The sequence below is a fragment of the Delphinapterus leucas genome, chromosome 4 (assembly GCF_059928025.1).
Source record: "Delphinapterus leucas isolate spDelLeu-1000000601 "Yukka" chromosome 4, BTC_Dleu_Yukka2, whole genome shotgun sequence".
NCBI classification, from domain to species: Eukaryota; Metazoa; Chordata; class Mammalia; order Artiodactyla; family Monodontidae; genus Delphinapterus; species Delphinapterus leucas.
The window spans coordinates 38847607-38873729 of NC_143132.1; the positions used below are offsets into that span (position 1 = coordinate 38847607).

The 26123-nt window shown below is 33.5% G+C and overlaps 1 protein-coding gene across 1 annotated transcript in view; it reads left to right on the plus strand.

Moving 5' to 3' along the window:
• The window catches only part of CADM2 (cell adhesion molecule 2), a 264551-nt gene that overhangs the window by 157477 nt on the left and 80951 nt on the right, over positions 1 to 26123 (plus strand). The window contains exon 7 of the mRNA XM_089910397.1: positions 7905 to 7995. Within this exon, the coding sequence (XP_089766523.1) occupies positions 7905 to 7995 (91 nt within the window). The remainder of the gene's footprint in view (positions 1 to 7904; positions 7996 to 26123) is intronic.

Sequence of the window (26123 nt, forward strand, 5' to 3'; positions counted from 1 at the left end):
AAAAGTCATTCTTCATTCATTTATCCAACAAATATTTAACTGAAGTCTAGGAGTTATTCTAGGACTGAGGATAAACCAGTGAACAAAACAGAAATAATCTCTGCTCTGATGAGCTTACTTTTCTAAGAATATGCTAAGCACTCAGTAGCATTGTTTATGAAAACTAACACGTGAGTTTTAGGTTACAATGTGAAAAAGTATACTATGTTATAGTGTTTTAATGTTGCAATTCTAGTGAGACAATGGATAGAAATGAGTAATAGTACTGTGCCTTGCATGTTTTAAGACCTATAAAACTGTTTGTTAAATGAATCATTTGGGAGTGCTCATAGGAAATGATTTTTGTGGACAAATAAAATTGTCAAGATAACACTTTCCACCCAAAGATCCACATGCCATGAGCAATGCAAATCACTACTGCTTTAAGCTATAAACCATCTTTATTCCCCCAATATATTATACACTGTGGAATGATACAGTAAATTAATATTAGATATTCATTTATAGTTGCTTCTCTTATATTAGCAATTTGGCCATCACCATCATAACAGGCTAGATGTTACTTTTATATAAGTTTAAATTTCTGTTGTATTTCTTTGATTACAGACTAAGTTTTTTTTTTATTGGTAAGATATTGACTTAAAACTTATTTTTATTTACCTACCTGCAAAACCCTTAGAGATGAATAAATATTGTTGAACCACTGACACTAAATACTTCCATAGCTGTGCTTGCCGATTGTCCATTAGGTGATTTAATAGTAGTTTCATCACAGATCTTTTCAGTTTTCTAAAATCTTTGTTAAAAATATGGAAAATCCATTCCCCTGTATCAATATCTTTACTTTGATTCAAATACTGAATCATTCAAATAAGATAGGAGGCTTCCCAAGTTCATAAAGCTTTTAAAATTTTGAATAATAATTTAAAAAACCAATTTCTTTTTTTTTTTTTCTTTTTTTTTTTTTTTTGCGGTACGCGGGCCTCTCACTGTTGTGGTCTCTCCCTTTGCGGAGCACAGGCTCCGGACGCGCAGGCTCAGCGGCCGTGGCTCATGGGCCCAGCCGCTCCACGGCATGTGGGATCTTCCCGGACCGGGGCACGAATCCGTGTACCCTGCATCGGCAGGCGGACTCTCAACCACTGTGCCACCAGGAAAGCCCTAATCTATCTCTTGAAAGTACTTGTGCTTCTTTATAAATTAGCCCCAGAATTTGTCAGATAAGCAAAATAAATAAACCCATACTTTTAAAAAGTATGGGTTTTTTCCACATCTTATTAATTTTAAAGATGGACTCTAAAGAATAATATTTTTCCTACAAAAAGAAACCTTGGAGAGGAAACATGATGCTTTTAAAGTATCTGCATATTTTGCCTGTTAGTAAGTAGTGAAAAATTATTTGTAGATGAATGACCATATCCCTATTTTTATATGCTTGTGCAAAACTTCCTCATTTGCTTGCATTTTGAGAGAAATAGGAAATATTCATATAGTCATCTAATCTTTAAAGAACTCTTACAACATATCAAGTATTTTGTTAGGATCTGACAACACACAATCGAATAGGTTAAGGTCTGAGATTTTGAATGCTCAAAATGTGGTGAATGAAGCAGACATGTAAAAAAAAATACATATTTTACTAAGTGCAGTGTTTTATAATAGCAGTATATATCCTGAAATATTTAAATCTAATTATTTACTGTTCCCTTTCATTCATATGTGTGTATATATAGTAACATTATAAACATTACATATTATATGTAATAAATATTATACTACTGTGTTCCTAAATTTATATTCAATAAATATGATGTTGTTAGAGTTGACTTATTTGAAGACATTTTAAAAGAAACATGGAAATTATTAGTTTGTAAAAATAAAAATCTGAGTTTAACATATAGGATAAAGCAAGTGTGAATTAATAGTGGTAATGATAATGCATTTTTACGAACCGCCCCTTTTCTTTTCTGTTTAATTGGTACAATACGATACATTATACTAGTAATTTAAAAACAGAATATCACCCACATCCACAAAGTACTGAAGAAAAAGAGAAAAAGTGCCATTCTGTTTTGTGAAGAAGTAGAGCAGGATGAAATGCAACTTATATTGCACCTAGACTGGAAAATAGAGAGATCATTTCCAAAGCAAGTGTGGGATTACTATATAAGTAAACTTTGGTTAAAAAAATATTCCCCATCCTTTTTAATGAAAAACTACAACCAAGAAGAAAATCTACAAATAACTTATATATGGACAGGGGCAAAAAAAAATGTAACTCTTAATAGTAACTTGGCAAAGACATGCATTGAAAGGTTTGGATATGTGGTATTTACTTTCTGACTCCTATTCACGTCTGGATTAGTAAAAATATTAATAGAATAATATATGCATAAATTTGAAGATTATTTTATAAAATTATTATCTACTGTGCATTGTGCTGCTCCTGAAAAATTCCCCATTCGTTTTGATATATAAATAATACAGAAAAATATGTTTACCTTAGGGGTTGCAGTTATTAAAATAAATATTTTGAAGAAATCCTGGAAATTGAAGATTCTTAAAATTAACTCAGTTTTTGAGATGAGTACAGGTTTTTTGTTTTTTTTTTTTGGGTTTTGTCTTTTTGTTGGTTGAGATATCTCAGTAAGAATAGGAATTCTACATTAATTTAATGGTATTTCTAGAATGTTATTGATCATTTGATAACAGTGCTTGATCAGCCCCCTTATGGATACAATAAAGTGATTAATGAAAATATAATAGGAATAGTAATGATAGAGATCTTTATTATTAGTAAAAATATATTAAAGCCCAAATTATTTCCTGTTATTAAAAAAAATTGATACATATATCCACTCTTTTTTAGATTTCCTTCCCATTAACACAACATTGTAAAGCAACTACACTCCAATAAAAATTAATTTAAAAAATAAAATAAAATATTTTGACTTTTAGGCCATGTAAAATGTTACATATTCAAAATGTTATTTTCAAGTAAACACTGTGGCAGGGAGAGATAAATCAAAAGCTTGGGATGAACACACAGATACTACTATATATGAGATAGATAAGCAACAAGGATCTACTTACTGTATAGCACCGGCAACTCTACTTAATATTCTGTGATAAGCTATATGAGAAAAGAATCTAAAAAAGAATGAATATATGTATAAATGAATCACTTTGCTGTACACCTGAAACTAACACAACGTTGTAAATCAACTATACTCCAATAAAATAAAAAATTTTAAAGTATATGAGAAAGAGTCAAGTTTGGGATAATATCACATTACTGTTGTTTTGATGTAAAAAAAAAATGTAATTTTGTGTACCTTGCTAACGTGGTATGTTTAAAGACGAATGCTGACATTTCATGGAACTGTAAACTAGAATTTTGACTGATTATATAAATAATCTCTTCACAATTGAGTGCTTCCCCTGTCAAAATCAGATGAGGAGAGAAAAGTTATTTATGCGGTATATGCATTAAAAAACAAATTGCCGGGCTTCCATGGTGGCACAGTGGTTGAGAGTCCACCTGCCGATGCAGGGGACATGGGTTCGTGCCCCGGTCCGGGAAGATCCCACATGCCGCGGAGCGGCTGGGCCCGTGAGCCATGGCCACTGAGCCTGCGCGTCCGGAGCCTGTGCTCCGCAACGGGAGAGGCCACAACAGTGAGAGGCCCGCGTACCACAAAAAGAAAAAAAAAAAAAAAAATTGCCATTTGTATAATCATGGAAAGTTGTTATCTAATATTACCTAATGCAGAAAACTTATACCAGGAAGAGAATCAGCAGTAGACATTTAATTAAATTAAATATGTGTAAGAATAAAACTCAATGTAAGGTTTGTGACATGAGCATTTAATATTAATTTTACATACAAATGCAGACCCCAACAAAATTTCAATTAAGCAGTTTTTAATATTTTAAAATTAATGTATTAAAATGATAATAAGAAAATAAAAAAATTAGAGTGTTCCCCCATTTAAGAATTTATTTATTAAGCACAGATTTTGTATAAAGCACTTTGCTAGACACAGAGGATACAGAAATGCCTTTTAAAAGTTATACAGAGATGAAAAATAGGACATGCAGCAGAGATATATGACCAAATGTGAGGGTAATGAATGATTGCCCTCAGCAAATATTTGAGTTAAGATTTAAAAGAGTTAAAAAGGCAAAGGATCCCCCCAAAATGGAGCATTTCAGACAGTTTGTATAAAGTTAAAAAACATATTCATTAAAGTACCCGAAAGAAAGTATAATTACCTGGAATTCAAAGAATGAATTGAGTGTTACAAGGCATGAGAGTAAAGACCTGTGTAGATCATATAGAACTTAAAGACTATGCTGATTATTTTTCTTTTAATCCTAAGAGAAAAGATTTACCATGCAAGGTTTTAACCAGAAAATTGATGTCATCAGATTTAGAGGTGTAAAAAGCTGACATGGTGGAGGCCATTCACTTTTGCGGTAGACTAAATGAAAGAAAGGTTGTGGAGATATAAAAAAGCAACGAGTAGATTTCAAAATTCTTTAGGAAATAAGTCAACCAAACTTGATGATTAATTGATTGATTATAGAAAAGGTAAGGGAACAGGAGGTGTCTGGTGTATGTAGCTGGTTGGAGGCTGGTGGTATTTATAGAACTAGAAATTGCTGGAAGAAGAACATATCAGGGGAGAATGTGTCAGTCAGTGGGAGACTTTGAGTTCCTTTTGGACATACTGAGTGTGCCATGTCTTTTCAACATCCAACTGGACATGTCAAATAGGCGTTGCATATACATGAGTGTAGCTTGTGGTACAGAACTGCTCTAGGATATAAACCTGGGAGTGGTTAATGAGTAGATAGAAACTGCAGAGATGGGTGTGGCTAAAAGGACCTAGAGAATTATGTGAGAACAGATTGTGAATCCCATTCTTGGTGACCTCAATATTTAAAGGTTAAATACAAGAAGACAACCCAACAGAATATGAGAAAGAGTATCCAGAGATATATGTCAAATCAGATATGTGTATCTATCAGTGTGTGTGTGTGTGTGTGTGTGTTTGTGAGGGGTGGGAGGGTTGAGTGTTAAAAAAAAAAACCTAGGGAAGATAATTCTTAGGAACAAAGACTAATCAACATATTGAGTAATTCAGAAATAAAATAACAGTATTGTATTATATGACTTGATTTTGGTAACCTAGAGGTCTTCCTAAAAGTTTCACAGAAATACATGCTAAGCATATTATCTGCTTTTGCAGTTGCTTATAATTCAAATTCTGTGTTCTGGATCTAAAGGGAATGCTGAACCATGCTTCAGGGGACCATATGTTATATAAATTCTCACCTCTAATAAATTACTTGAACAGGCAGAACTGTGTATTTTACTTCGCTGAGGCAGATACTGGGGGTGACTTGTCCATATCCCTTTGGCACACACCATTTCTGTGCACCGAGTAGACCAGGGGTGCCAGGGAAATAACACCTGCATCCCCACCCCAGCAATCCTCAACCGAACACCAATGAGTATTGGTCAGTATTCCCTAAATACTCCTCTCCCTTGCCCATCAAGCGAGGTGACTCAGAGGCAAGCCCTACATTGTCTGAGTTCCACAGCAGGATTGCATGCAGCTGCCCACAGGGTAATCTGCTCAATAACACACGCTTGATTGACTTCCTTCCCTTCCTATCTCACTTCCCAGTGCTCCCTGTGGTCACTCCCCATAAAAGAAATATCCCAGGGTCTGTTTGTAAGGATTCTATATTTGTCAGGGTTCTATAGAGAAAAAGAACTAATGGGATTTGTTACAAAGGTGCAGATTCCAAGATCTGCAGGCTGAGTCTGCAAGCTAGAGACCCAGAAGAGCTGATGACTTAGTTCCAGTCTGAGTCTAAAGGCCTGAGAAACCAGAAGAGGTGATGTTATAGTTCCAGTCTGAAAGTCAGCAGGCTCAAGACCCAGATGTTTCAGTTTGATCTGAAGACAGCAAAAAGGCTGATGTGCCAGCTCTAGTTGCCATCAGACAGGAATACTCTCCTATTTGTGTGAGGGTCAGGCTTTTTGTTCTATTCAGGCCTTCAACTTATCAGATAAGCCTCACCCATATTAGGGAGAGGAATCTGCTTTACTCAGTCCACTGATTTAAATGTTAATCGTTTCCCAAAATACTCTTACTAGAATTCCCCAAATAATGAATTTTGGACCAAATATCTAGGTACCGCATAGTGTAGTCAAGTTGACTCGTAAAATTAATCATCACAGATAAACAACACAACTCTCTTCCCCAACATCACACTTTTCTGATTTTTCTTCTGCCACATTTTTCTCTAGAATTGAAGCTTTATTTTCTATGTCAGGATGAAATTAAATTTTGCTATATGTATATATCGTCAAAATTTAAAAGATGATAGCCCTCATTTTCCCAGAATCATTCTGGTTCACACTTGTTATTCTATATAATTAATATTTTCTCTTCACTTTTAAAAGTGTTCTACTTGGAAGACAAAATTATATGATCATCATGCTAACTGATTCCATAAATGTGATGATGGTAATGAAATTAGTGAAGTATATTTCAATCCTTTATTAAATTATTTTTTTCTACTGGTTAAAAATATGACAATATATGTCATATTTCTTCAAATTAATTTTTCTTCCTGGGTTATTTTATACTACAATTTTTTACCATGATGTACATGGAATGACTATTTGTAAATGGGATATTATTGTTGATTATCTTGAATGTATTTTTGTCTTTAAAGGATTGAGAAAGAATGCATTTGAAAAAGTATAAATAATTTATAAGTGGGATACAAGGCCTTCCACAGGATCTTGTTTATTGTTCTATATATGACAAATCTGCATAATATTTCCCTGAAATAAGATAACTAAACTAAAAATTACACCATTGATTGATACTTATTTAATTGGCTTCAAAGTCAGGGAATGACTATAACCTCAGGGTAGTTCAGTTCTTCTATCACAACTAAGGGAAGGGTGAGAATAATTGTGACCCCCTGGAGCATTCAGAGCCTATTTTGTTTATTGTTGAGGATATGGAAACAAGAGGAGGAGACAGTTCCATGTTGACTGCGAGCCACACAAAACCAGCACTAGCAAGGTGTCATAAAGGAATGAGCCTGTTTACACTGTCTCTGTTTTTAGTTTATTTTCCAGTTTTTCTATGTAATATGTATCTCTGTGTTGATTAAACAATATCACATGGCATAAAATTAGAAATATAAATGTCTCAAAGTATTTTTGCATCTTCTTCCACAAAGGATGATTTTATTGTTAAATGGAAATAACTTCATAACAATTATGTTGTAGCATATATAACAAAATGTTAACTTTTAATAACATTCTAAATAACTATTTCAGATGATTTGCTAACTGTGCTTTAAAGCAAACAGCATGTGCTAAGTGCAGCATTACTGCATTTTCAAAAAGATTCTGCATAATGCTTGTGAGACAGTAGTTGATCTCAAGTTCTTTGTGGGTTCCTTATTGTGAGTGCCTGGTATTCCTGCAACAATGAAAGTGTTGTTATTCAAATGCACATAAACGTATTCAGTCCATAATAATAGTATGCATAGCCATCTATAAATAGTTGAAGAAACAATTGTATGAAATGCTTGATATTCATCTGAACCACTTTTTGCAATTTCACTTTTAAATTCAGATTTCAGAAATAATACCACAGTGGAGCTCATAAGATATTCAGATATTTTTGTAAGCTTTTCCTGGACAGGATGGTAGCTTCTTAAAATTGCAGACCCTGTTTCACTAAATCTATATAAATATACACAATTGTATAAATATATACAATTACAAGAAATGGCCTGAACATATATATAGTTTTATATGTGTGTAATGACCTTTTTTAATATTACTTTTTCTTTTCTCCTAGATACACCATCAGTTAAGATTATACCATCCACTCCTTTTCCACAAGAAGGACAGCCTTTAATTTTGACTTGTGAATCCAAAGGAAAACCACTGTAAGTGATTTAATGAGCAATACAATTTTTTACTTTTCTTGTATCCTGCTTTGATTGCAGTCTTTAACTGCAGAAATGCACTATTTTTGTATTTTCTTGGTGGGCAAAGTGATCTCAGAACAGAAAACCCCCTGAACCATGTCCTCATTAAGTGTTTGTGGAAGATTGGTCTTGTATTTTGTCATCTAGTGAAGTTTCTGGGGAGGTTTCCAACTGTGATTTTTTTGTTCTTTTTCTTTCTTTCTTTCTTTTTTTTTTTTCCTACTAAGATATTTCAACCTGAAAGGAGTATAGGCTTAATCAGTCACTGTTTTTACATCATCAGATTGTAGAAGTTACACATGCTGAACTTCTCTCATGAAAAACTTTGAAAATATTGAATCCTCAAAATATGCCCAAGTTTTAAAGTTACATGCAAAATCATTTTCCTAAGAAGGATCAAATCTACACCTCTAGTGTAGCCCCTGAGACATAATTTGTGAATGTGATATGTTTGGAGGTAGTGTGAATGAAAAGGGTCACAGACTCCACATTTTCTATTATAAAGCGATTTCATTGTTAGAATAATGCGTTCTAACATCACTTCAACCCTAAAATTTTACTTTTTGACATTCATGTTTATAAACAGCTAACTCATAGAAAATCTATATTTAATAGAAAATTCAAGTATGGAGTATCCAAATAAGGATTATTTCATTGGAAGTGATTTGATCTTTCTATAGTAGCATTCTACATGGAACTGAAAGTCACTTATTTGATCTTTTTAGAAGCTTCCAATTGATTTGCATTTCTGTTTAAATTTTAATGGGAGGCATTTAATTGTTCTCTATACATAACTATATGGGATAGCTTTTGAGCAAATCAAATTTAATTACTAAAAAATTGTTTCTAATAACATTTGTTATTTAAGTGTAGATTTCATATTATCACATGAGGAATTTTTCTATAGTAATTTTAATACAGAAGCCTGAAATTTCAACTTCCTTAACTGTATTGTCTTATACTTTTTAACACACTAAGTGAATTCATACTTTCTTTATCACCGTATTGTTATTTTAGAACTGTTCTCTCTTCCAGTAATTATTTTCTAGAGATTTAAAATATACTGACTTAAAGAGCATTTTGTAAATTAATCTATTTTTTTCTATCTTTTAAGAAACATTTAAGGCATTTTAGACCTTGAAAGGAGCAAATTTTTTCAAAGTAGCTTTACTACATATATCCTGTACAATTCACTTTTATAGTTCTTACCCTCTGATAAGTTTAAGTTGCTTATAGAAAACATTTTTCAACTGCAGTGCGCTATCAAAATGTGACAGTGCATTTCAGTACTACAGTTTCAACAGAGCTTTTGGCTGTAAGATCAGTACTTTAACTAAGAAAGAAGTGTAACAGACTCTAGTCAGCTTTAGACATACTTAAATCCAGTTTCTTTCCTCCCGATGTTGTATATCTAATACCAGCGCTTCTTTCCTAACTTTCCCTTCCATTTCCACTCCTGTTCCCTTTGCTTATTATTTTCCAACTCTGTCTGTTCCTCTTTCCCCATCCCCCTACCCCCCCACCCCGCCCTTTGCTTCCATTTCTCCTTATAACCTCAGAGGTCAGTGTTTGGAGATATGATAAAGTATCAGGGAATAGCAAAGGATTTTTGCTTTTACCTTCTCTCCATAGTTCTGCCCCAAAGTACATATGTGTACAATTTACACATTTAAATGAGGTGAAGATGGGAAATATAATATATAGAATGCTTGGGAATAAATACATTCCGGCTCAAATAGCATCTAATTACCTATCAAAGATCTTCTCTTTGATTCCATATCCACTCTCACTATCCACATTTTTATTTGTTGGTGAGTACTTAGATTGTGATCTATGTAATTAGCTATTTAAGTAGTCCATTTCCCTCAGCTCAGATATGGTTGAATAGATATGCCTTATTGTGGTCTCTGTTTCAGTTACCTAGAAATAAGCTTGGATATGCAATAATCCTCTGCACTGCCGATGAATGAAAAACACAATCTCTTATTTATTTATGTTATTTAAGAATACAAAGGTTCCAGAAGTTTAAGAAATAGAAAACGTCACCTTTCTCAGAAGGATCCTGATTAGTATCACTTTGCTATAGGTAATGGAAATAAAAAGGCTTCTTGTTTTACAGAAAGGAAAACTAAAGTTCAGTATTACCGACTTTCCTTATTCATCCAGATTTAAAATGAATGAGTCAGGATGTAAACTTAGTTCAATCATTGCCCAAAGATTACATTCCTTCAGCTATTTTCTGCTACTTCAATTGCTGAGTCTAAATTGTCACCTATGTTGGCCAAAGTCACTTTTGAAAAATTAGGATGGGCCTTACAATAACGTGCAGCACTGAAATCGAAGCTCTGGATGCTTGAAGGTGAAGAACTGGCTAGCCTCAAGACACATTTTACTGCTGCTATTCTCTTCTATCAGGCTTTCTGCTGTATTTGTGCCCTTTCTGGCAACTTGCCAAATTCCTACAAAGCTGACCATTTTTAGCATGAGTTTACAGCCATATAGAATATCCTCTAATTAGTATAGTATCCTCTGGCAATTCACTCATAAGCTCCAGAAGGGTTAAAATTATTATTTTCTATCTTTATCATTATAGATCATAATGTTATACTCTATGTGCTATGGTCCACAAGTAAATGTACATTAACTTATTCTCTTGTATTCTCATTCCCAACTCTCTTTTTACCATTTTCTTTCCTTGTAGACCTCCAGGCCATTGACATTAAAGGTATAGCCAACTTCTTTGACTCATTTTTGCCTTTAGACCACTGCTTCTCTTATGCCCTTCCTAATTATCTTAAAATCCACTCTTCTGCATTTTCAAAGTAACTATCATTTCCAAAAAATGAAGACATTAACCTCTTTAAAGACAGTCTCAGTTCTAGCCTCTCTAGTTTATATTTGATCTCCAACAGTGCCAGTTGAGGCAGATAGCACAAATAAAACAAGGGAAGACTGAAAAGAAATCATTGGATTTTCCCAGAAGGAAATTTTACTGATCATAAAGAAAACAAGTCTCACTAGAGCAAAGAGAACAGAACACAAATTGAAATGGATTAATCAGGGAGTTAGTAAGTGGTGGGGAAGTAAAGAAAACAGGAAGGACACCCATTTCAGAAAATGAATCATGAAAAGTGGAAAAGGAATGAGAAAAGAAAGTTATGTCAAACAGAAGTTTTAAAACAAAAAATAGTAGAGAGGCTGTCCATATTTTAAGATAGGATCAAAAAAGCCTGTAAAGAGTGAGAGTAAAAATGAAGTATGTGATATCACATTTACCCAACAGGTAGGTTCGAATTTCCTATTTTACTCTGGTAATCACCGTCAAAGTTCTCCATTATTTTGCTGCTATTACACCTGATTCCCCATTTTGTTATTTTGGAATCACGGAGAAGCAATACTGTCTTAGCTTCTAATTTACTCCTGAAACACCCGATTTCTATTATCCTTACCAACTACCCAAGCCCCCTTTGATGAGCAGGTGAGAAACAGAAGTGGATAACAGGTATATGATTTCTTTACATTTTGTAGCTGACATATCATTTCCTTAATCCGTGATCAAATATTGTTTTTTTAAAAATATTTGACCAATATATGATTTCCTAAAGTATGAGTTATCCACGGTTATTAGGCAAGTTAATAGTAGAAAAAATAGCACCACTATCTTTTGTATAAATCACAAAATGATGGTGTGACTCAACTCATACTGAGATTCATGTTCCTAACCTGGCCTCCTATATGCTAATATTGTTTTTCTTGTTCTAAATGTGAGGGCCACAGTGACTGTTTATAAACAATCATGCCTTATTTGCCTGCTTTGGATTGAAGCCTTTTGCTGTTTTCCTGTGGAACAGCTGCATAGCTTGGGCCAGGACCAAATTGTTCCACTTGACATTACTATAGAGGCATTCTATTCTTTCCTTAAAAAAGAGATTACTGTACATGTCTGTCTATTGTTTTAATTTTAGTTTAAAGTGAGGACCAAGCTAATGCCAGCCACTTTTCTTTAAAGTTCCCAAAATTTTTGCAACCTTCTTCTTTCTTTGGCTGAACTTCCAGACAGCTTTCCGGCAGCAGCATTCTCCACTTATAGAAGTAGAGGGGGAAAAAAGCTGTTATATTACATTAATGTTATGACCTTAAAAGGTGTGGGATTGCCCCCCACATGCTATAGCTAAAGAATCATCATTCATTTTAATCAAATGTTTAACACTTTGTAAATTTATTTCACAAAAGCAATGTGACATTTTCAGTCAAATAAATGTATATTTGGTATTTATTCTATAAAAGAAAATAATTATAGTCATTGATAAATTTTTCTGTATACCTGGCATTATGTTTATGTTGTAGTTATTATTTTACCTCTGGTAACCACACTTTTTCTTATGAATTTGGTATGAATCTAGTATACATAATTGCATTGCACATAACATCGCTATTCTGAATAAGAAGAAAGATTTTACTCTTTAGGAAAACAGATCACATATCATATAATAACTAGTGAGGTGTTTTAGAGGAACACTTACACATCCATTTTCAAAATGATCTAGAATTTAAGAAGAAATCTGATAAAAACACACTGATGCATTTTCCTATTAGCATAATAGAGATTAAAAAATGAGATGCAAATTAAGACAAAACAGTTTCCTCAGCCTAATATGTACCTTTTTACAAATCACAGGTTATTTACTAATTGTCATATAATCCAGTCACAGCCAGAAGAAATGACAAAACAAACAGGAGTTAAAGAAGGCAAGTAATCCAGAGTGAAATGTCTTAGCCCAAAACAGAGGAAAATATGAATTTGTCAACAGAAAAACAGTGCAGAAGGCTGCAAATAATAAAATAGTTTATTTGGGCTCTTAAGAATTGCAATTCAGGAGACACAGATTCTGGTTAAACCAAGAGTGTTCAAGGGAAGAGAAAGAGTCAGGGGCTTATAAAGACAAAAAGCCACAAGGCTGTAAAAAGTTGCCTAGTGAGAATTGTGATTGACGTGAATCAGGAAATATTTGTCCTTGAGGAATCCTGTGTTATTTTAGGGTAGTCCAGTAAGTAGACAGGCTGCCACAAGTTATTTTAGGGTATGGGCCCAATAATTATCTTGAATTTCTGGCAGATGATCTAGATGTCTTAAGTAGGACAATAAGAGATCAAAAGGTTAGATTCTATTCAGGCTGAGATGGGCATAAGTCATACTTTGTAATAGTCTCCTGGCTCCATTTTAGGGAGCTCTCTTAGCAATATAGACTCCATTTTGACTTTCCTTTCACAAATTTTGGGAAAAAGAATATGATCTACAATGATGGCAATTTTATATGATTTGACTTAATGCCTAGTAGATGTTAATTACACAGTATTTGTCTCTCTCCTGCCATCTGTGCTATAGAAAGTCATCTAATTAATCATCAAGGTCTGTGTTTATGTTCAGATATACTGTCTAAGCTGTCATGCTCTGGGGCAGAAAAATCTGTGTGGTGCAGTAGAAAGAGAAATAAAAGTAGCTTTGAATTATAAATCCATAGATATCTGTGGCCTGAGTGGTCTTGAGTAAGTCACGTAACCACACCAAAATGTTTTTTTAATTAACAAACTTTATTTTTTAGAGAGTTTTAGGTTCACAGTGAAATTGAGTGGAAAGTACAGGGTTCCCATATACCCTTCGTTCCTACTCGTGTTCAACATCCCCCACTATTGACGTCCCTCACAGCAGTGGTATATTCATTACAATGAACCTATATGGACCTATCATTTTCACCCCAAAGTCCACAGTTTACCAGTGTTAAGTATACCAAGTATTTTTTATTCTCTAAAATTAGAAAATAAAACCTAGTAACCAAATTGTTTTAAATATTAATGAAAATATATATGCAATTTCTGCCTCCAAGTAATTTCATAATAAATAATAGCCATGAGGATAAGTTATTATTTTGTCAAAAAATTACATACAGTGTGTCTCACCAAGTTTTAAACTCAGAAGTCTTAATTAAATATTTAATACACATGCTGATATTGGGCTACTATGGCAACACTGGGAACTGTGTTACTATCTCAGATTTCTTTCATGGCTCTGAAATTCAAGGTTCTAAGCAGAATAAACACATTCTAGGACAATGGTCTGTGACTTTCCGAAGCATGTTTGAACAGCAAAGGAATCCAAACTAAAGTCATGGCAAAACTGGCAGGGCAACATGGCTATTTTTGTTGAGGTTAAATAGTAATAATGAGCTGTAGAGAAGAGGGACAGAGGCATGAACCCTTGTCAGGGGGTAAAATGTAATATAGCTAGAAGTGGAAAAGTCCTGAGACATAGGAATAGCCCCTCCATACTGTTAAGGTAGAAAAAAATTTAGAACAATTGGAAGGACTGGAAGGGGTAGAGAATGAGTTCTGGTTCCACAAATGTGGAAAAGGCAACATTGTAAAGGAGTTCAGCTGGGATGAAATAGAGATTAACCAGGTAGCTAGTTTTGACAGAAAGCCAAAGCAAGAGCTCTAGAGAAACCAGAACTAAGTGAATAGCATGGTTCATGAGTGGTTGAGAATCCAGAGTCTGTGATGTATAAGGCCTCATTTTGGCATAGGTTTCAAGTTCACTCATGCTAGTCTTATTTTAACCACACAACTATCCTGTTGTAAAAGGTTTACAAAGGCTCTTATAATTGTTTTCATTTTGTAGATAAGGACAGTAAGTCTTGTGGAGGTCATATGACCTTTTCTAGTCACTCAGTTGATAAATGGTAGATTACAAAGACACTTTTTAAAAATTTTAACAACTCTGATGGTTATGTTTTCTTATTTACATAGTGTTTTTAGTTCTCCTATCATATTGACTTTTCACAATAACTCAGAGAAGTTGGCAAGAATGAGAAAATACTTATAAACTTTTAGGAGTGCCCATATTTTAACTAAATAATTATAAAAGGTTATCAATTATGAATCAAACCTGTATTAGCATATCTAAATAGTATCTAAAGAATTTCTAAATATATCTAAATAGTTCTGATTATTAAATATATTTGTTTTTAAAAAGCTAATTATATTATATTCTTAATTTGATATGTTTGAGAAGATTAAGACTGCAGGTTATAACTACAAAGCAATACCTGCAAACGTAATACCAATGTAATGAAATACAATGCACAGCCTTAGAGGGTAAATAGAATAAGCAGGAAGTTCAAAGTGAATACTCCCCCAAAGTACGTCTTTCTTGCTAAATACTACGCTTAATATGTCACCAAAAAAATTGGTGGAATAAACAAAATGAGGGGACAGACCTACTATATACATACTCTCACAAAGTCAGTCCTTGGATGATAAAAGTTACAGAGCATTTAGATTGTTTCCCCCCTTGTGTTCTGATCTCTAGAGAGATATAAAGTTGTCTCAATTAATTAATTAAAGGCATTGTAGTCAGTTTTTTCTAAAGTGCTTTCAAAGGAATAATATTGGGAAATTCGCTCCAAGTTTTCATAATTAAAAAAAATATATCCATGTGCTGTCCTTTTCATACAAGTTTCTCTTCTGAGGCCCATATGGTCTTTTGCTTCCCTCTCATGGCTTCAAAATTTAATCCCATGTTGACTTTCTGGAAACACACAAGTGGTTATCTTGGAAATGAGACCAAATATATTTGGTTTTGATTTTGAAACAAGAAGCTGACTCTCGGTAATCTCCACTGCTGTTATTTAGGATGGGCATCTGTGGTGTGTTGGGCACTCAGTCATTTTCAGTTAAATGTGCCTATGTCTTGTGAAAGTCTCATAAGAGCTTGCAGAATCATGATTATAGATCCAAAGAGGAAATGTACTTCTTGAACATTTACAGGTAAGCAATTTTCTTGCAACAAAACCCCAATTATTTTGTAAATGTTCAGTGGGAAACTCTAACACTAAAATGTCTCAATATGTTTAAGACATTGTGGAGTGATAATGTCATATCCTTGATTAGATTTTAAGATGTGTACTTTTGGGCTCATGGATTTTAAAATCTCTGTTTCTTTTTAATATATTAATTATGAGATTACATCTAAGCATTTTACTCTTTATTTAAAGATCTGTAAACATCCATTTGTGTTTATATAAAAACAGTCATCAAAATGGTAATTGTAGGAAATGTGCAGAAACAAAAATCACTCTTAACGTGTAAAAGAGCTGAAATATCATACTTCATCCTTGATTAAAGAACATGTTAACCTATTGCTCAACAAGTGCCATTCAGTAAGATTTGTTTTTTCTCTTTGCAATTTTTTTCCATAATACATGTCCTAATGTTAGAGCTAGTATCCTTCTGGTGATCACCATTCAACTTACTGAGAAGTGTGTCATTTTGTGCTTGTGGTAAATAATTTGATTATCATTTTTGCAAATATATGGAGAGAACAAACTGTGAAAAAATAAAATTCAGAATCACTGGAGATATTTAGTATTATTTCAATTAATGGTGAAACTGAGAACATTTTTATACCTTGGAAAGCCATTTATTCAAACAACCTAAAGAAATTTTCTTGCATTATATGTGTTTTTACAAAGTGTGGTATATATTGATTCACTTTTCTAGATATAACCTCAATCATACAGGAACCCCTAAACTTCAAAGTTTGAAAAAAATTTAAACAGCAGTGTCCCAAATTGTAGAAAATATGAACATTTACAAATGTTTCCAGTTAGAATGAGTAGAATATGTCAGTGATTGTTGATGGCCTTAAAGCCCAACTCTTTCAAATTCAAAGTACTGGAAATATCTGGGATGCTTCAAGGAAAGGAGAAAGAAGAGAGAGACAGAGAAAATAAAAAAGACAGGAGAAAAGAACACTAACTCTTGTGACTTGTGACCAGCAGATTTCTCTAGAATGGTGAGCTGTGATGGACTTCAGCGCCACCACTCAAAATTACAAGTACAGAGATGAATATAGTGAGGTGACCATCAAGAAGCAAGATTAAGGGCTTCCCTGGTGGCACAGTGGTTGAGAGCCCTCCTGCCGATGCAGGAGACACGGGTTCATGCCCTGGTCCAGGAAGATCCCACATGCCACGGAGCGGCTGGGCCCGTGAGCCATGGCCGCTAAGCCTGCGCGTCCGGAGCCTGTGCTCCGCAGCGGGAGAGGCCACAACCGTGAGAGGCCCACGTACCGCAAAAAAAAAAAAAAAAAACGAAAAAAGAAGCAAGATTAAAAATATAATAGCTTTCCAATATAGGGACAAAAAGACCTAGAGGCCACAGGAGCTCTCACTGTGGGTCACAAATGCAGTGTTTTTCAAATAGCTGGTTGTGGCTTTTAATGAGTCATCAGATTAATTTGAAAAACCGTTTTTAAAAAACAAAAATAAAATGGAAAAATAATAGAATAAGAAAGGAAGGAAGAAAAAGAAAGAAGATGTTACAGTACATTAGAAAGAGCAAGCTTTTATTTCCTGTGTGTATATGTTTGTGCATTGTGTAAAGCTGTAAAATATATCTTTTCCTGTAGGTCGCATTTCAAAAGATTTGAAAATTGTTACATTAACACCAACTGTGGTGAAGCTGGATCTTGGGGACATTCAGGAAAAGAACATGCTAAATCCTAATCACTTCAGTTTCTCTAAAACTGTCACTACACAAAAATGTATGTTCAAACTGAGGAGATCTTAGCTCCAAAAAAAACAGTTGAATGGCACTATGTATGTTCTGTTTAATAATGCAGAAAAGTTTGATCCTTTGAGAAGGATTTCATCCAAATGATTAAAATATACTTGCAAATGTTTTAATCTTAAATTTCAATTATCTTCAGCATTTACTTACATGAAGCATTTAATTCCCTAGCTACCAGATAAATGACGTGCACTTTACTTTTACTTTTCCAAGACCATTGGTTTTAATATTAGAAAAGAAAGAAGTCGTGGAACAGAAACAGTTCTATAATGGTGACACAGTGTTTAACATAAGTATTAGATCTTATAAGGTTAGTTAGCACAATTTTATAGTAGCGAAAGTAATGGATTGTAAAGTAACTCTTATATGGAGAATAGGACCCTGTCATTGCAATGTGCCCTTGAACTGAATGGTTTTCAGGCATCTGACTGATTAGGATGCTTGTAGATACATTTTATATGGTATCAAATTGTGCTTATAATGTACCCAGGTTGATAAGGTGGGAAATTCTGAGAAACTCAGACTCATAAGTTATTGATTTGAAAAACATGAAAATGTTCCAAAGTCTATCTTAGTCAAAGGAGGTTTCAAGGAGTTCCTAAGTTTCAAAGAAATTGAAAATAATATTTTCTTAAGAAATTATTTTTTAAAATATCATAGAGATTTTGAGGTTAATGTACATACAAAGAGGGACTTATTATTGCTTGGATGAGGGAATGAATGTTTACTCAAGATTTCTTGATCTTTTAACCAGGAATTAATATTCCATGTTTACCAAAGGGAAAAAAAATGTTAAGTGTAGATAAGGCATGGGTAATTGTTTTGCTTTAGCACAAAGTCCTTGAGAGATTAGCTTAAGCATTTGTCACAATCTTGAATATTTTTTCTTCAGTGCTAAAATCTGTCACTCCTTCAGGATCATAGCAATCTTATCTTTTCTGGGGATAATCTTTTATTTCTTGTGCCACAAAGCATCTGGAATTATACAGTTTGTAGTATGAATGCTTTGTTTTTCAAAAATGTTAAAATAATTATCAATGAACACTACCTTATCAGTAAAAAGTGGTCCAGGATTTCACAGGCACTCTAAAAGGTGCCATTATTTTCAAGTCTCTAAAGGCACTTACCTCTTGCATATAGTTTATTTTCTATTTCTACTACAAGTTTCTAAACTTGTAGGCAAGAAGTACCTTAAAAAGTCAGAATCAAGTAGCATATGCTCAGATTAATCAGGGTAGAAGAAATCCATTTCTCATTTTCTATTGAGATTTTAAATCTAATGATGAGGTTAACATTGATTTTATTGTCCCATCTGAATCTAATCTTTAATGTAATGAGACTCCTCCTACTTGACACTATACTAGTGCAATAGTTGATTTCAGGAATTTACCTGAGTAGATAAATTCAGAATTAGACTTTCATCTTGCAATTTAATGGAATAAGTAGGCTTGATTTCCCGCTTCAAACTGACTTCATTTATCACTGCATTAAACACCTTTGACCCTATCAGGGAGAAGTACTGATGGTGATATTTGAGTAGGGGCTTTCATTGTTGAGACTTTCAACAGGAATCACTGGGATTCTCAAACTGCAAATAGAAGGGAAAAAATCATTGCTTTTCATAAAAAGAATTTTTCAAGTATAGGAAATATCTTATCTATTCTGAGCAAAGACTAACCCTTAAGAATTATGTGGATATAGCAAGAGACTGAAGAACACGTCCAGAAACCACTAAAATCAGAAGGGAGTGGAGACCAATGAGGAAAAAAAGCTAAGGAACTATTTCACTCTTTCTCTCTCTCTTACACACACAAATACACAAAGATATTTATTAAATGAAATACAAATAACTGCAACAGGCTAGAAACACAATGGAAAATTACATACATTAAAGAGTAGTTAAATTTTCTTCACCTGCATAATTTCTTCAAGTCTCCTTTTCCTTTTGTTCCCTCTTCGCTTACTGTATTATTCCAGCCCTAAATATTTGAAATATCAGGACAGAGCCAACTTCACAAATGATGATACCAGCTGTATCAAAATACAGATTATGCAAAAATAATTATTCTAAATATTGTGTTAAAGAGCTATAGGGGGCAGAAATGTATACATATAATCATATATTTTAAACATTTATGAAAATACATGGGGCACATTTCCACATATCAGAAAAGCAAAACTTTTGTTTTTTGGCCGCATTAGGTCTTCGCTGTTGCGTGTGAGCTTTCTCTAGTTGCGGCAAGTGGGGGCTACCCTTCATTGCGGTGGCTTCTCTTGTTGCAGAGCACAGGCTTTAAGCACACGGGCTTCAGTAATTGTGGCTCGCGGACTCAATAGTTGTGACGCACAGGCTTAGCTGCTCCGCAGAAAGTGGGATCTTCCCAGACCAGGGATTGAACCCCTGTCCCCTGCATTGGCAGGCAGATTCTTAACCACTGCGCCACCAGGGAAGCCCCGAGATGTATTTTTTTATTTTCTTCTAGCACTTGAATTTAGAGTTTCTTAAACTGAAATCATCTTTTCCTTTCCACTGTATCTCAGTTTGTTTCCACCCTGGTTTATGTTTTGTTTGTTTGTCATTTGGTTGGTTAGTTGGTTGGTCTTGCATTGTTATTTTTTCCTATTCAGGACTAAGATTGTTTTCATACAGACTAGACTCCGTAAGGAGAGTTTCTCCTTTGTTTTCACTAACACCATACATTTTCTAGCTCCAAAAAGTTATGTTTACTTTCCCAAGAGCTCTTCTATTATATTCTATTATTCTGTGCTTGCCTTTATTATTACTCCAACTTCATGTAAATCTTTGTTTTCTCTCTTCAGAACTCTATATATGGTCTCTTCATTGAATTTTTCTTTTCCAGGTATTTCACATTGGTATACTTAAAGGAAACTCTGCTCAGAAATATTTACTTCTCAAAAGAGTTAGTAAAGCATTTTTATTTTTCAGGAAGGTCTGGATTTTTCCACATGATACTCAAGGCCAGGGTTGAGTGCCAGGCTAAAAAACGTACAGGTTTAAATGTACAGGTTTTTGTTTTTACCTCCCACCTCTCTATTCCAAACTTTTTCATTTCTTTGCTTCTGTTCATCCTCCTCTTTATGACCAGAATGTTCCCTACCATATTTCATTCTGTATTCCATATTAACGGCATCATCAGTCTTCTGGTCTAATAGTAAAATAATACTTTTTCATGTTCAGCTTCATGTCCTAAAAACTTTGTCTCGGGGGCTTCCCTGGTGGCGCAGTGGTTGAGAGTCCGCCTGCTGAGGCAGGGGACACAGGTTCGTGTCCTGGTCTGGGAAGATCCCACATGCTGTGGCGCGGCTGGGCCCGTGAGCCATGGCCGCTGAGCCTGCGCGTCCGGAGCCTGTGCTCCGCAATGGGAGAGGCCACAACAGTGAGAGGCCCGCCTACTGCAAAAAAAAAACAAAAACAAAACAAAACTTTGTCTCGGACTAAGCTTCTTATGAGCATATTTGGTCCTGTTCCTTAATATCAACTTACATCTTGGCTTTTGATTTTATTACCCCCAGCTCAGTTATCACATCAAATACTTTTAACTTTGCCCTTTCCTAATTTGTTATCTTAGCCAATAACACTATCACCTAGGAACCTTATACTCTTTCCAGGCATTCACCATGTTTAAATTCATCTATTCAACAATACGGCCTCTGGAAGGCAAGCATCCTAACCAGGATTCTGACTCCTCTTGAGCTGTCATCTTCCATTTCTACCGCTCAAAATCCTGCCATAATTAGAGAGATGAGTCAAAAGTTATATCTATCATAAAGCCTGTTGCAATGTTCCTAATGCAGATATGATGAATCTTTATGATTTTTTATAACTCATTTATGCCACTTACCATATCCTGCCAAATGTTATATTTGATTAGACATATTTTATGTAAACTATTAAGGTATAATATCTCAGAGAACAGATATTATTTTAGTTTCCCTATGTCCCTCATAATTCTTGGTTCAAAACTTGCACTGATTTGTTTATAGACACTTGTTGGATAATAATTGTGTAACCTTATGAAGTACCTAGTCAAGAATATATAGGTATACTTTAATTAACAGCAACAACAAAAATGTTCATTGATCTCTTACCTGTCTTAAGATGTAAGTGTTAAGAGTAGGACATTTTCTGGTAATTAAACCCATAGAGACTCATTGAAGATTACTCTACTATAAAACGTTTCTGAAGTTTTGTTTTCCCTTAAGCAAAACTATACGTATAAAGACAGACACATAAATGTTTCATTGATTATGTTTTAAAACAAACCTCAATTGTGATAAGTAAAACATTCAAAGTTAACTTGGCTAATAGTAAAAGTTATTTGATGTTTTAAGAATTGCTGCCATGAAAAGTATAAAATCAATATCAGAATAAAAGGAAAACAAATTTCATTATAATTAAGTTACACAACAATCAAATCTGAGGAAAAATCACAGCTTGTATGTATTCTCCAAGGGCCTAGATCAATATTTTTACAATAATTAAGAATATACCTTTCAATATATATAGAAAATTACTTACAAACTATGTTCAGAAACATCTTGTTTGATCCTCAATAACAAAATAATCCTTTATGTATCTTTAAATTTGAAATGATCAACATAATAAATAACTCCACAAGTAATCCCTTTCAGTCTCTTTCTGCTTATCTACCATATCCTTTGCTTCCATCTGAGACTCATTACAAAATTATGTTTTGAATTGGTTTCACAGCTTTGAGAAAGGCTACTCTTTGAACTTCCTTTGTATTTGTATTTAAATTTTAAAAAAGGAGCAAGCAACCCCAGCTTATGTTTTCCTATTTTCCTTTTTTCTTCTTCCTCACTTGATTGACAAAGTTTGGACTGTGGTTTATGGATACAATATCCATCTGCCCAATGGAGATTGCCTAGGCTAGATTTCTCTCAGAATCCTCCCTATGGGAACCCAATAAAATTAAAATTCTGCACTTGAAACCAATTTCAAACCCACTTTTCAATTAATTTTCATTTAAGTTCTCTCCCTCCATTTCTCTAAAAATTTGATAGCATGAATGCTGAGGTTTTATATACAGACTCTGCAGTATAATTTCTTGAATTAAAAGTTTGCTTAAAGCAGAAAAAGGAATCAAGATGTTTACATAACTCCCGCCACCTTCTTTCACTTTAGAGTAAAAATATTATAAGAAATAAAGGGGAATTAGGCTTTAAAAATATCTCCTGAGTATTGAAGCTTCAATCACATCTACTGCCACCCGTGGAATTTCTAAACTGAAATAAATGCAGTAGTCATCTTCTTGTGCCATATAAGGCCCCAAGTTATTAAATATAAGTTCATGCTTTGTCTTATATTAAAGGAAATGTAAGATATATGTAATTGTAGTATGTAATTTCTTTCTTTTTCCTTTGAGCCAGAACAAGGTGTTTACTTGAATGCTATTACAGTAACTTATTTTTTTCTTTTATCTAGAAAAAGTAACTTAATTTTCACAGGATTAATTTTAGAATTAGAACCCAACATGTACTGTGCTTATTGAAGGAAAAGATATTGCAGAACTCAAGGGGGATATAGCCATTTGGGAAAAGGAAGATACTGGAGAGTGTATCCATTCCAAAATTTGGAAGACCTTTTACTCTTGTCCACTTTGTAAGGATACTAGGAGAATTCTTTCCTTAGGAGATCTGTATTGTGGGACTGATATTTCTATAACTGAACTGCTTATTCTTTATTCTTCTCAAGCATGAGCCTAAAAGGGAAAATGGGAGCTATGAAGGCAAAGCTCACCAATAGTCTCATCAATAGGTATTCTCATCAATACCTAGGGAGTGAATGATTCCATATACAGTTGGAAGAATTAGAGGGATTATTACTGTGTCATAACTTTACAGAATAAATGCCCTAATGACTAACTCAGGAGTTTCAGTGGATATTAGTAATTATGCTTATATCTAGTTCAAATATTAAATAAACTGGTAGTCTGAGAAAGTTGTGGCAATTCTTTCCAACACTAATTTATAAAAAGGAATTGTTAAAGATATCAGAGATTCTCCTATTATATATCTACAAAACAGTGAGTCAATAAAAGTTTTTTAAAAGTCTGTTAAGATAAAAACAACTTCACCAAGACGTTAGGATACAAGAGAATAAATATATAAGCATATTTGGTTCCTTTTTTCACTTTTATTTTCTTGTTGTTTTTGCTTACCCTAGGAAGAAACTGCTACACAAGTATTTTTAGGCACCTAAGAAAACAAAACATCTTTTTCAACCTTATAGATTTGGTAGACAAACATAAATTTAATTTCATCTCATTCAGAAGATTTTCTACTTTTAGTTGAAAATTAATTGCTTTGAAAGGGGCAACTCTCTGGATTGGCTATCTTAATATTCTTGCTGTAGAGTTATACAGTATTATCTCATGCCTGATGCTGTGTCACTGTCCTCTTATTACTGGTGTCTGGCTCCTACTCTTTTTCAGCCTTATCACGTAGAAACTGTAGACTGGAACCACTTTTTAAATGATCTCCTTTGGTTGCCTGAATAGCAGGGAAGATTTTTATTCATTTGCAGCAAGAAATTCAATCATTCTAGGTTCCAATTAGAGAAAGCCTAGGGGCCCTCTTTATTAAGATGAAACACAAATTGTATCAAGACTTGCTAAACCAGTTAATATTTTTATGGTGAAGCTTATTTTATTAAGAAGCTTGAACATTTTAAGTACTAATTGGAATATGTGTAGGCTATTTTTAATCGATGTGTAAACTCTAACCTCCATTTTGTTAAAATTGCATCTTATGGTGGTAACATTTTTTGCCACCTTGAAGTTTTATCATTCAGAGTACAATCAAGAATACTGCAGTGTTCGGTGTCAGGAGTGACTTATACTGCTGTAATCTCCTGTTAACCATTTTTGCAGGTGTTTGTTCATTATTTCCTAAAAGAGAGAATTATTATTTTAGAAAAAAAGTTTTTTAAATACTGGCAACTTGAATAATTTTTCTAGATCTTTAACTTCATTTCTATACACAAAATTTAAAATATATATCTAAATTTAATTACATATTTACAGAGCCATGTGCTTTAAGATATGACTTAAAGCTTATGAACACTAACAGAGAAAAAATTGACAGTTTAGATTTGGGGAGTATATTTTATGTATGGAAATGTATAGGTATTTGCATATAATTATATCTGTGTGTTTAAATTCCAACTTATATATGAAGAAATATTGCCTCTTAATATAATAAAATACTTCTATTAAGCAGTATTTTAAGGATGAATTTTCTGAAATTCAAATTATCCTTAATGTAATTGTTATCTTAATGTTGGCCTTATGTGGCTTTGTAGAAAGGATGCAATTTCTAATTATTTCACTTACATGCAGTTAATCATAGTTTTATTGTGCCTGCTTTTTTATTTAAAGAATTTTAAGGATGTCTATGGTCCAAGATTATCCAGTCTATCAGTTTTAAAATAAGAATTAGTAAATTCAAATAGCAAGAAGCAAATGAGGAATATATGAAGAGAGTTGAGAAGTATTAATGGTTTGACTTTTATTAAAGATGCTATCAGAATGAGTTGTCTATATAATTGGATGATATAAATTATTGTATTATTCTAATGTTTTTAGGTGACAAGCTTTTACTAAAAAACTAAGTGACTTTTTTACCATACTGCTGATCTACTTATTTTGATACAATTTACAATATTTATTATTATTTGGTTCGCAACTTTTATTTCTTTTACAAAATTTTGTTAGAAAAATATATATTCTTCATCTTAGAAAAGCTGTGGTAGTCATAGGCACCACTTATCAAGACCTATGTTCTAATTGTATTCACGACAACAAAGCATAAGTTCAACGTTTTCACCAAAATAAACAAATAATTAAAGCTTTTTTGAAAATAATTTATAATGGTAAGATAAAATCATGTTTAAATTTAAAAATTTTGACATAGAAGAACTAGGAAAATATTCATCATGTTAGAACACAAGGGGTAGTGGGCAAAGCATTGACTATGGATTCAGACCAGGGTTTGAATACATCTCTAATCTTCTATATTATTATCTGCATTATATTTTTTAAAATGATACTCACCATGTTCTTACGAGGATTATAGTAAATCTACGTAAAGTAACTAGGACATTGTCAACACATGGTGATAGATACTAATAACCATTCTTATCATTAACAATTACATAAGACTGAACTCTTTGAAGACAGAAATTCATGATTCATTTATCCTTTCTTCCTTGAAAGCAGGTTTTGAGAATTGTTTGCAAGTATTTGATTAAAGGAGAACTGTCAGTTTCTATGAGTTCAGTTTTTTCTTAGATTCCACATATAAATGAAGTTATATAGTATCCGTCTTTCTCTGTCTGACTTTTCCACTTAGCGTAATGCCCTCAAGGTCCATCCATATTGTCACAAATGGCAGGATTTCCTTCTTTTTTTTAATGA